At 40.8% G+C, this 12,473-nt stretch overlaps 2 protein-coding genes across 2 annotated transcripts in view; one reads left to right on the forward strand and one right to left on the reverse strand.

Annotated features, from left to right (window-relative positions):
* The window catches only part of LOC144052089 (succinate receptor 1-like), a 173,570-nt gene that overhangs the window by 141,913 nt on the left and 19,184 nt on the right, over nucleotides 1-12,473 (reverse strand). The gene's annotated exons all lie outside the window — the stretch shown is intronic.
* On the forward strand, nucleotides 221-3,646 carry LOC144052446 (ras-related protein Rap-2b). The gene is made up of 2 exons (XM_077566513.1): nucleotides 221-1,104; nucleotides 2,754-3,646. Exon 1 carries the CDS (start codon nucleotides 508-510, stop codon nucleotides 1,057-1,059), a length of 552 nt encoding a protein of 183 aa, XP_077422639.1. The 5' UTR covers nucleotides 221-507; the 3' UTR covers nucleotides 1,060-1,104; nucleotides 2,754-3,646.

The following is a 12,473-nucleotide window of genomic DNA, read 5'->3' on the forward strand; positions in this document are numbered from 1 at the left end:
TGCCCGCTGTGAGAGACGTCAGACGCACGCGTGCGTGGGCAGGAAGCCCGGCGTCGCGGCTAAGTTACCTAAATTTATCAAGCGCGGCACCGGAAGTTGTAGTTTAAAGTAACGGTACGCTCAATTTTAGGTGACAGTCGATCAATTAAAATGATGTGATAGCTTTTATTTTGGAAGGCCGCAACAGGAAGCAGTGGGCCTGTTCCGTATACTTGACTGTATCAAAGTGAGGGGGAAACGAGAGCGGTGTGTCTACTTGAGCGAACACAGAAGAAGCGAGGGGAGCTAGAACAAGAACAGGCCGGGTTGTGTTTGCGCCGACTCGGCATGTCACAACACCAGCGCTGAGAGTGGCTCGGGAACAACCGTGTTTACCCCCCCCCCCACTCCCCGCGCACACTTCGAGCTCGTTGGCAGCCACGCCCCGTACTCCAGTGACTGGAAAGCCCCCCTCCCTACGAATACAACTGCTGGGGCGAGGAAGCCAGGCTGCTCTCTCGGGTAACCATGAGGGAGTACAAAGTGGTGGTCCTCGGCTCCGGAGGCGTCGGCAAATCCGCACTAACCGTCCAGTTCGTGACGGGGTCCTTCATCGAAAAGTACGACCCCACGATAGAGGACTTCTACCGCAAGGAGATCGAGGTGGACTCCTCGCCGTCCGTGCTGGAGATCCTGGACACGGCCGGCACCGAACAGTTCGCCTCCATGCGAGACTTGTACATCAAAAACGGTCAGGGCTTCATCCTGGTCTACAGCCTGGTCAACCAGCAGAGCTTCCAAGACATCAAACCCATGCGGGACCAGATCATTCGGGTGAAACGGTACGAGAGGGTGCCCATGATCCTGGTGGGCAACAAAGTGGACCTGGAGGGGGAACGGGAGGTGTCGTCCGGCGAGGGCAAGGCGCTGGCGGACGACTGGAACTGTCCCTTCATGGAGACCTCGGCCAAGAACAAGACCTCGGTGGACGAGTTGTTCGCCGAGATAGTCCGCCAGATGAATTATGCGTCCACGCCGAATGGCGACGACCAGTGTTGTTCGTCCTGTGTCATCCTGTAAAAGACAACTTCGGCTCCTTGCTCGCTTTTTTGTTTTTTGGCAATGGTAAGTCGAGTTGACGAGTACACATTTTATAAGTATTACTTTAAAACTCTTTACGTCACACTCCCATAAGTTTAGCTGATGCTTTTATCGCCGTGTGTTTGTTTGATAGCCATTTAGTGTTGAAACGTCTTGACAAATTCAAATGAAAACTTTGCAGAAGGGTGGGGCGGGGGCCAAGGCAGAAACCACCACATTCTTGGTGGGGGTCCGTTTACACATGCAGGGCCAGTCGTTTGTGACCACACAACATTATTACAGTTACTATTAGAAAAAATGTCATTAACTTATTGGTCAGTTCACTAAAACAGTTTATTGGGCTTTTATTGTTTTTGTTGTTTGTTAGTTTTTTTTTTAAATATCCCCACACCGTCATTGTAAAACTTTACAAAATGGAGCTAGCATAGTTGAGTATTAAACAGTAGTGTTTTTTTCTGGTCACGTGGTCACTTGTTGCTAGGCAGAGTTCAAGAGCCTCAATCATAACGGTCCCATTGGCCAATAAAAAAATAGGAAAACACAAGTCAGACTAGTTAGTACAAAGTAAGGGAATTACTCCTTAAAACACCACTCTTAGGATTATACACATTGGCAGCCTGATCAGAATTAAATGTAAGCTCTAGTCCATACTGAACTTGATATATATTTACAGGTATCACCTGTTTATGTCAGACTCCCATTCCGATGGTGACAACACAACACACATTTGTAAATAAGTCGGAATGGCCTGTGGTCATTCGCTTGCCGAGGTTAACACAGCAGTAAAGTCATTATTTACAGTAACTATTTGTATGAGAAACACTGCTAGGCCATAAATACAAAACTGCTGTCAAAATTAATTGATTAATTGACAAGTAATACATTTAATTAATCAACTATTTTAATTAGCGAGTAATTGTTTGGAGCCATTTTTATTCATTTAAAACTGTCCAAATCCTCTGATTTCAGTATATAAACAGTAATTGTTCTCTGATTTCTGTAATGCTTCGTGAAAGAAAACTGAATATCTTATGTCATTAATCCAAAGTAAGACATTTGCAAACATCTGTTACTTTGGAAAACAATGACAGAAACGGTAACACAGTACATCAACCCCCCCCCCCTTTTTTTTTTTTAAATCACTATATGAATACGAAGTACAAAATAAAACACCAATCATTGGTTAGTAAACACTATTCATGTTATGTATATAGAGTCCAGCAGTGTGTATGAGACTAAATGTACAAATCAAGGGTTTTACATAAAGTTTGTCAGGTAACTTTTAGGCGTCTAGTGGCTTGCTCAATGGCACACTGGCAGCACAACCGCCTCCTAACCTCATTACTTTTTGGTCCACTTAGTCATGAACCTCTGACCTTGTCGTCCCGAAACCAGCTCCTTCTGAGTCAGCCCTTTAGTTTGTTTGTTTTCTTCACGCTGATAGGTTTGAAGGAAGCGTCTGACTCGTTTGCAGAACTGGAGAGACGAGTTGTTCTTGTAACTTGATTAGATTTCTAAAAAGTTAGCCGTTGGTTATTTTTATCCAAGATGGAATAGGCCTTGTTTCACTTTCTCAGAGCTTCTCCCAGCGTTCCTGTATTGGCCCTCGTCCAAGTACTCGTTTGTGGTCCTGGCTTGATTGGTGACTATTGTTTTTTTGTTGTTTGTGGCAGTGTGTTGCAGCAAGTGTGTCTTGTTGGCGTCTCAGCCTGGCCTCGGAGGAAAAGTGAAGAGGAATGCTGCAGGGGAACAAGCGGAGGAGGAGGGGAGCAACCGAGGCAGAGGGGAGGGGTCCATCCACTCTTCAGGAATTCTGCTGGCTCGGAGAATCTTTGCGGTGTGGTCCGTGTCCACAGTTGAGGTCTGATCCCACTGGTTCTAGCCCACCAAGGAACTCAAATTTCTCCTTCAAGGAAACGGCACGGTGAACATTCAAAGGAGATTTGGGGAAGAGAGAGACTCTGAAAGTATATTTTGTTAATAACCGCACCCAATTCTGGACGGGTACAGACTTAGAGGTTCTTTTAGTTTTTTGTTCCAAAGTCTAACAAGTTGGTGGTGGAATAACACAACTTTCTTCTTGTCGGGGTTGCAAGGAGATCTTAGCGGACTTGACGTGAGGACCACCGCCTCGTGTCCAGTGCCTTTTTTTTTTTTTGGGTCCCCTTTCCCCAACGCACTTCAGCTGTTCCCGTTTAGTGCCAACACACCTCGGCATGGCGACAGAGGTGTTCTGTACAAGGAATGGTGCTCTTCTGTACGTTTGGGTCTTTTTATTTTTTTTTCCTTCCCCGTCCCGTGAGTTGACAGTGTTGAGCGCCGCGCCCAGTCTTGAAATGCACAGGTACTGGAACCATTACGACAATGGCACCAAACCACTTCCAGACCTCTTCAATCAACTTTTTGTTTTGTAGGACAAGTGGTGGTGATGATGATGATGATGTACATGGTGTTGACAAATCTAATCCTGATTGTAAGTTGAATTTTGGACCAGCCCGTGGGCTGTGTCTGTTTTAAAAAAAAGAACTTTTAATACAGATGGCATTTTTTTAAAAACAAAAAACCACCAGGCTTTGTTCTCTTTTATTGTTCTCTTTCTGTTTGTCTTTGTAATGTCCAAACATGATAGTCAACCTTTAATTTGTAAAAAAAAAAAATAATAATAATAAAAAATATATATATATATATATATATATATATATCATTCAAAATTTAGCAGGGTTGTTAACGGCAATCTTCTCCGTGGTGTGTCAAATTTAGAAGACATTTATTTCCACTTTCCAGAGACATTAAAAGAAGCTAACCAGTACAGGCGGTCCTCAGTTTACGGCAGTCCTAGCATACGACTTTTTCCAATTAGCTAGTTTGATGTGTGTCGCAAGAATACGAAGTCACTGGCTCAGTTTCCTGTCAGCCTTCTTGTTTTTCATTTGATGTTTTTATATTTATGGCCTAGAAGTGTTTTTTTTCCCACGCATTATGCCTTTACTCGAAAGTAGGTTAGTTACCTACCACGTTACGACTTAAAATAATGTCCGCGCACGGGAAACAGACAAGGTTATGTCTTAAACCAAGGAAAGTTTGTATATTAAAATATATATATTTTTAAAGGCATCTTTAATAAAAAAAAAGTGCCGTACCAAACAGTCACCATCTTCCCTTAAAATCTGAAACAAGTCCTTCAGGAAAGTGTCACAAAAAGCCTGAGGAAAAGGCACAACAACTTAATGAATTTGTTTCATGAGGTATGCTGAGGTTTCGTGTCATTCCATTCTAGAGGCCTGCCTTTTTGAATAAGTCTTTCCAAAAAGTCAAAAGAAAAAGAGAAGTGCATGAATCCTAGCAAATCCTTTGGATACGTTACCATAATTGTCACCAAAAAAATAAGCCAAACGTGCTAATTTATTAATTTCAGTTTATTCAAATTGTACAGCTTCATGAGTGTTTCAATTCAGAGGTGGTTCCTCTGCTTTCAAGTTTAGCTCATCCATAATCACATCACTGCTTTGCCTTTGCTCTGAAAAGTTACAATACTTCCTCCCCCAGCTTGTAAATAATGGGGGTTGTCGTTTGTGCAACATAACAGGAAGTAAGGCTACCAACGGTATAATCTTACTTGCGCTCAAACGTTCCGTTAAATGAAAACAGAAGTTTCCCATTGATTGCCACCTTAAAAGTGGCCTACTCTTGCTTGTGTTCCTGTTTGCATGACACTTGTAGTCCTCCAAACTATAGCGCCTGCATGCAGATGATCTCATGATAGCCAATACGAGCGGTATAAAAAAAAAAAAATGCTCAGTTTGAATTGACAATGTCAGACAGGTGTTACATGACACATATGTACTGTATGTGTGAGTCAGTATGTTAGTTATGTGAGACAGCGGGTAGTGCACCTGCGAAGCTCCTGAGTCAGCGTCTTTGCCTTGGCCGACGTGGCCACGGAGCTGATTGCTTCATCTATCAGGTGAGGACGTCAAAATAAGACGTACGCTACATATACAATACAGTGGAACTTGAGAGGTTAAACACATTGCAAGTTGTAATTCCTGAACAATTTGGGCGGCAATATGCCTTCAAAGTTGCTCAAAACTTCAGTTAGCATATCTTATGAGATGTTCGTACTTGACGCTCCTTAAAGGATGAACTTTTTCTTTGGCTTTACTAATGCTGAAAGTTGGTAAAACTCAGTGGGTTGTAACTTATCAAAGTTAAGTTAGACGGTTTCTGTTTTTGTCCAAAAGAGAATCGTGATCTGCATGTCGTCACTAATCAGTTTTGTATTTAAGATATTTTTTTACATGTTCGTGTCAAAGTTAAAAAGCAAGACATTATTAAACAACAATCTAATGATAAACTATTTCACACCTCACTCTTTAATTGGAATACGTTGCTATTTGTTTGATTTTTTTGTCCATGTAAGCTCTTTTGTTTTTATTTTTTATTTTTTATTTTTTTTTTTACACGTGTACGGCAGGTCGAAGACTGTTAAATGTCAATCCAAATATTGTCTGTACAGTAGACTAAATGTTTTATGATGGTGACAGTTTGACCCTGGAGCCATATTGTTATTTCAACTGTAGCAAATTACGAAGAGTGTGGCTGAAATCTTTGGTTTGCACAGAGGAGTCCAATTTCCCACTAGAAAACCAACTATAAGTAATTATCGGTTGCAATGAAGGCGAGCCTTCTGTTTAAACGGCGTCATGATACGCGCGTGGTTGAAATTGAACTCTGCCTCAAACTGTTGCTTGATAAGAGCGTTTATTGCTGTTTATAAGACAGATTAGTGTGAACGTTAACCCGCCCTCCATCTTTTGACTGTTTGAATCGGAGGCGGTAGCGTAAACATCTGATAACTGAAGAATTTGCCCTTTGGTGTAAAATGGTGGCGCGATAAGCTCTTCTTTCTTTTCAACTTTGCTTGAGGGTTTCACTTCCTGCTTTCAACATATTTGCCAGATATATATTTTTTATGTCACGGAGGTAGTCACGTGAAGTGGTTTGCCATGGTTAAGGGGGGGTTGGGTTGTGGCATCGTGACCTCGCTGCCACAATCGCGGTGACGCTGACGGCGTCGGCTGTTTTGACCACACATATACTGTCAGCTTTGCATTCAAACTGCTTATTGATCTCATAGTGATAAATCAGGCTTTTCTGCTGGAGTCGGATGCTTGCCAGCACGAGTGGGTGGTTTCAACATTTTTCTCTCTTTTTTTTTTCTCATTTTGACACCAGACTTAATCACTATATAGACTCCTCACTGAATTACAGGCTGCCTCTGCTCCCCGAGCGTCAGAGTGCTATTTCGGAGGCTCTGTTGTGTACAAGCTTGTGGTTTTCTATTCTCCTTCGCTGTAGCTCTCTGGCATTCCTCTCAACTGTATTAGCCTCCCTTTATCAAGTTACTCAATGCGATAATTAAACCAAAAAAAAAAAAAAGGGCCTGTGCAGCAGCTGCGTTAAATCTTAAGTGACAACTGAGTTGATTTAGCCTGCGCATCGTGGTCAGCGATGTTCCGAGTCAAGAACTGCAATGTGCACAGTGTTTTTTTGCTGAATAACCTGAATAAAACAAGGTACACACATACTGATTTTTAACATTTAACACATTTATTAAATGCGGCACAATCATGATAATGACGACGCAAACTGCTCGATGTAACAAATTGCCCAAAAATATCTTTACAATAGCCTTTTCATTTGACCATTTATGACTGGACCATCGTCAAATTAGTAGAGTATCACCTTAGCCAGGGATGTGATTTGACCAAAGTGAAATTATCTGAAAATTTAGCCGGGGGTCTGGGGGCCGCTGGCACCCAGCTAGGTCCAGGGAGCTCATGGGTTTTCCGTGTTTTTAAGTACTTTCAATGCACTCACATGACAAAGAAATAGACAAAACAACAGCATAAATTTTCAATGTATATTGAACTATCCCATATAAAATGGCAGTTTTAATCAACTCAAAATCAGTCACATTCAAAAACATTGGACTGTCTTTGCTTTTAAAAACTATCACTGAGAATATCATCATATCTAACTAATGTGATTACTAAGTTAACACATAAATAATGTTGAAGAGTTCAAATTTCATGAACAAATAATTGTATCATGACCAAATGAAAAGTAACTCATATTAGAGCATACCACAAATGTCTTTGTTATAGCAGAAGATGTTATCTGTCGGAGTCATGTGCATACACAATGAACTACTATATAAAAAAAAAAAAAAAAAAAATCTGAATATTTTTTTTTTGAGGGGGGAGATAAAAAAAAGCGGAATTCCGCGAATTAGCGGAAAAATCACATCCCTGCTTAGCTGTTTGCAATGGGTACTTCGGCAAGCCTCTGGGCCAATAGTTTTCAGACTGGTTCGAATTTCCCACCCTCTGTCTGCGGATGTGACGCCGTGTGCGTTGTGTACGTGCAGAAGGGTGTGTGCAGTTTCATTTTTCGGCCACAGGTGGCATTAGCGATTCAAAATGGAATTTTCTGTGTTCAGCAGCTTTAAACTACTACTTAGATGTTTAAAAAAAGTTTAAATAGTTAAGTACAATAGTGTGTGTGCATGTTTGTGCTCTTATTGTTGCCTTATTAATGCTTTGCCCATATTGTAAATGATCAGCCATGGCAGAGATGTATTTACTGCTGTAAAATGTAAAAACAACAACAAAACACCGCTTATGAAGGCATAATGATGGTTTGAACTCGGAAGTTTTGTTTGACTTTTTAGGCATAGTTTTCCACAAAAGTGGGAGTTAATCCTTCCAAAGCTCACTCAGTTGAAGTCTCAGGAGATTTGCTAAGGTCTCAGGAGATTTGTCTAAAGGCCTCAATGCACCAATTCAAAATCCCGTGCAACTTGCTGAGTTCTTGTTTGAGGTCATGCGGAATCATTGTTTAACTTCCGTAAACAAGTTGTCATGTATTCCATCAGTGTGTCTTTTCACCAGAAGGTTGATTGCCGTCCTTGTAATTGGAGCCACCATTCGCGTGCATTGCCATAGCAAAGAGTGGAATAACCACTTCCTGTTTGTCTTCTACCCGCCCATGAGGATTTAGCTCATTTAAATGCAACAGCAACTTTGTCCAGTCAGGAGAAAGTCCATTCTGCTCCTCTAATGCTGTAACTCTACAATGGGCTACAGTCAAGTAAAAGTAAACACTTGTCATGAGAAAATCATACAAATTTGGATAGAAATTGATTGTTTATACAAATTGAACTTGTTACTATAGCTTATTGATGGCAGCACGTTTGCTGCTGGACAAATATTCCATCAAGATTGCAGTTTAGCTACATTACTGCGCAGTAACTTTCTCCGCACACTGAACTTCAGTGTGGTTGGTAAAGTCAGATTCTCATGTTGCTGATGGCTCGCATTTCGGACATCCTATGTGCTTTTCCCCCCCGGAGGAGTTACCCTTTTCCAGAATTTCTGCCGCGCTACTTATCGAAAAGAAACCGAGTCTTGTTCGGCCTGACAAGGGCCGATCTGTGTGAGCCGATGCTTGCCCCGTTTCCCCCGCAAGTCAGGGAGCGGCCTTCTCCCTGTGGAGCACGCTGCGCCGTGGATGGGAATGCCCCTGAATTCCTCCCATTCCCAGCATTCCGTACACTGTGATGTCTGGACATGTCTTTAGCCGGTACCCGTGAAGCAACGGGAGGAGAGGCAGTGTTTTTGGATGTGACTCGCTGGTTTTAAAGCACTGTGGTGTTTATGCTTTTAAATAGATTCATGGCCTCACTTAATATCAGTGATAGAGTCCAGTCATTGGGAGGTATCCTGCAAAGAATTGCAGAAGTTGTGAAAGACTAAAGCAACAGAGCAGTTGGTGTCGCAAAATCAGCCAAATGCACTTCTGACCATTTTGAGATAATCACAGAACACCCAAAAAAGAAAGTAGGCCAAATGATCTAGTTAGACTGGACGAGTTACTTACAGCATAGCATCCCCGTGTGGGTTAGTAGCTTTTGTTCGGTGACATTGCTACCACATTTTTGATGACTGGTTTGGCAGAATGCGGTAAAGGCATAATAACTAAGGGTGCTTTCACAGATGTCGTTAGCTCTCTCTAGTCTGAATCTGTTGATGGGTTTTTATGAAGTATCTGTTTCACTCGGTTTGGTTCTGCATACCAAAATCGCAACAGACCAGACTCTTCTCTTATTGTCGAGTATAAATTGTTGATGTTTTCATAATTAGGAGTATCTGGCAAAACACCAGAATACCACAAACCAGTAAATAGCCAAGTGTACTTAATATTTTTATAAGCATACAACAAAGATAATTTACTTCTGTTTACGTTCACCATAAAGATTTTCGAGCATGGTCAGAGCTTATCCAGAACACCTTACTTCATCCTGCTGGCGATAGAGGACCAAAAGCACCAAAATTGACAAAATAACTAAAAGTGAAAATAAAAACGGATATAAAAGAATAATTATACACATATATATATATATATATATATATATACACATATACATATATCTGTGACATATATATATATATATATATATATATATATACACACACACATATACATATACATACATACACACATATACATATATATACACATATATATATACATATACATATATACACATATATATACACATATATATATATATATATATATATATACATATACATACCTCTAAATAAATAAATAAATATTAAAACAAATGTCGAAATAAATATATTAATAGAATTAAATATCAATCAATAAATAAAAACGCTCTGCAACAGCGAAGCCCAAGACTTGCTAAGGACCGCCCCCTCATTTGAATAACATTTCGACCTGACAGAGCGTCTGCAGCATAAAATAAATTAATGTGAAGGCAGAACGTTTTTATTCGTTGATTGATATTTAATTATATTTATATACTTATTTTTGTATTTATTTTTATTACATTTACATTTATTTATTTTTATTTAATTTTGTAATTATATTTTTTATATCCGTTTCTATTTTCACTTTTATTTATTTATTTAGTCATTTATTTATTTTTAATTTTGGCAGTTTTGGTCCTCCATAGCTAGCTTTCAATGCATCACATCACATGTTAAGGGTAAATATGAATGGCGGTTGTGTAGTGAGGAACCGCGCTAGAGTGCATTTGGAACCATACCGTGACCGCCTCCTCTGGAGGACCGGTTGGTTTGGTCCGCACCACAGTTTGTTTGCTGTGTTCACACCTGTCCAAATGAACCACAAAAAGTTTGTTTAAAACAAACTAAAGGCTGTTGATGTGAAAGCACCCTAATACTGTCTGGAATATTAAGGTCTTTCCTATAAGCTCTGTGCTGCCTTCAGACGGAGAGATTTCCTGAGGTTTGGGTGTGGTTTCAGTCTTCGCCACGAGACTTATGGTTTGGAACATTTCCTGGTTGTTTATTTAGCACCGTCGAACGCAAGGCCTGCCCTTCAGACGGCCGTACGCAACCACTTTAGTGCATACATGCATTTAGAGAAAGGGAAGATGAGTTTCTGCTATTTGTGTAATTGTGCACGATTCTGGGGTGAAACCGCATAAGTGCCTACCGTTGCGTGATACTTCTCTGGGAGTTTCTCTACTTGAATATAATGACAGACGCACTCCCATAACATCTGGCTCCAACATTTTGACTGGGAGCTTTCTGAGACCAGTCAGCAGAAGAAAATCATCTTCATGTCTGGGATGGTTTGATTGATGTCTTCAGTTGACTGATCTATTTCTTTGTTTGCTACAAGCATTGTTCATTTCAGGTTTTGGGATATTTCCATTGTAACGGGTCGTCAAATATGCTATTAAGCATGTGATTGACTGGTGGCCAGTCCAATGTGTACTCCACCTCTTGCCTCGTGTCAGCTGGGGTAGGCTGAAGCTTAGCCACCACCCTAATGAGGATGAGTACAGAAAATGGATGGATATAAAGGTTGCAAAATATCTAATTGATACAGCCCTGTTTGTTTTGTATTAGTATGATTAGGCTTGTTTAGGATGGAACTAACCAGAGTACTGTCCGTTGATTGGTTGACAGACAATTTTCACTTCCTTTACATAATAGGATGTAAAAGTGAAAAGGGAAGAAGCCAAAAAATAGACGAATTTGTGCAACCATTCCGCACATCAATCCATGGAGAGGAGATGCATTGTTGGATATTCTCATTTTGAGGCTGACATGCTAACCACTATTCCATTGAGCTGCCCTAGTCTGGACCATTTCGTGGAAATGTGGCTATAGTCAGACGGGCTGTGACTTCCATTTAGAAAAATTGTGATTCCACAAGTGTAATCTCACTCTGACCAAAAGTACTATTAGCTAGCTAATAATTCCCTTTAGCATTAGCCACTTTATGACACCTACACATCTTGGCACTTGTTTCATTGGCAAAAACAGGCACTATTTGTAGTAGCTGGTCAGCCAGAGTTCCGTGATTGACGTGAAGCACGACTGGCCATGTATATTTGTTATTGACCTGTTGCTGTGCCATTGCTCTGAGCGCCTTAGTATCAAACTCTACAGTCACCATTTTGCTGCACTGTGACCTCAGGCCCTTTACCCAAGAAGTAAATCCTCTTGTCAGCCTCCATTGTTGTGGTTTACCAAGCGTATCTCATTATGAATGATGAATTAAATGTGGTGTTTTTTTTTAAATTTCCTGCACTACTAAAACCGACCACCCAAAACTGCGAAAATTCCATCTTGGCAACAGAGAAGCACTGGTGTAAAGTGAAGTGATCATTGTGGGAAATGTGAACGAAAAATAAAGAGCAAGCAAGTGTGACAGTCGAGACTAGATCTTTTATTGTATTCTTTTTTTAAATTACCAAAGTAATCAATGGAATAATCAATTGAATAATTGATTCTAAAGTAGTGGCAGCCCTAGTTCAGTTCTCACTGACCATGTGAATGCAAGTATAAATGGTTGTCTGTCTCTATGTCTGTCGACTAGTAAGATCCAGCTGTCTGCAACCCTGAACATGGTGAGCGTGAGCGGTATAGAAAATGGAGGGCTGGATGGTGATTGCTGGATAGCAACAATCCCAGCAGTGCTACGCAGCCCACCCAAGAAGAACAAACAGACAACAATGGAGGATATCCAGTGTTTTGTGTTATCTTCTTGACATGTGGCTTTTTATGACACAAAGTGAGAAAAAAGCCTTTTGTCTTCTTGCCATTACGCTTGGAAGTGGCAATTGCCTGTCGACCATTCGGAAGATGTGTGTACTTACTAAAAGCCTAGCGTTTGTGTGCACCAAAAAGTGGCACAGCCATTCCATTTTTGCGTACAGGAGTGCCTTGAGATAGAAGTGACCTGATTTAGAAGATTTTTGAAACATAAGCTGTCATTTGACCGATTAGTTGCTTTGACTAGCATGCAAAAATTGAGAAACTGAAGTT

Source organism: Vanacampus margaritifer, chromosome 5 (assembly GCF_051991255.1).
Source record: "Vanacampus margaritifer isolate UIUO_Vmar chromosome 5, RoL_Vmar_1.0, whole genome shotgun sequence".
Lineage (NCBI taxonomy): Eukaryota > Metazoa > Chordata > Actinopteri > Syngnathiformes > Syngnathidae > Vanacampus > Vanacampus margaritifer.

Coding starts and splice junctions, on each gene's coding strand:
- LOC144052446 (XM_077566513.1), top strand. CDS start 508: ATGAGGGAGTACAAAGTGGTGGTCCTCGGCTCCGGAGGCGTCGGCAAA.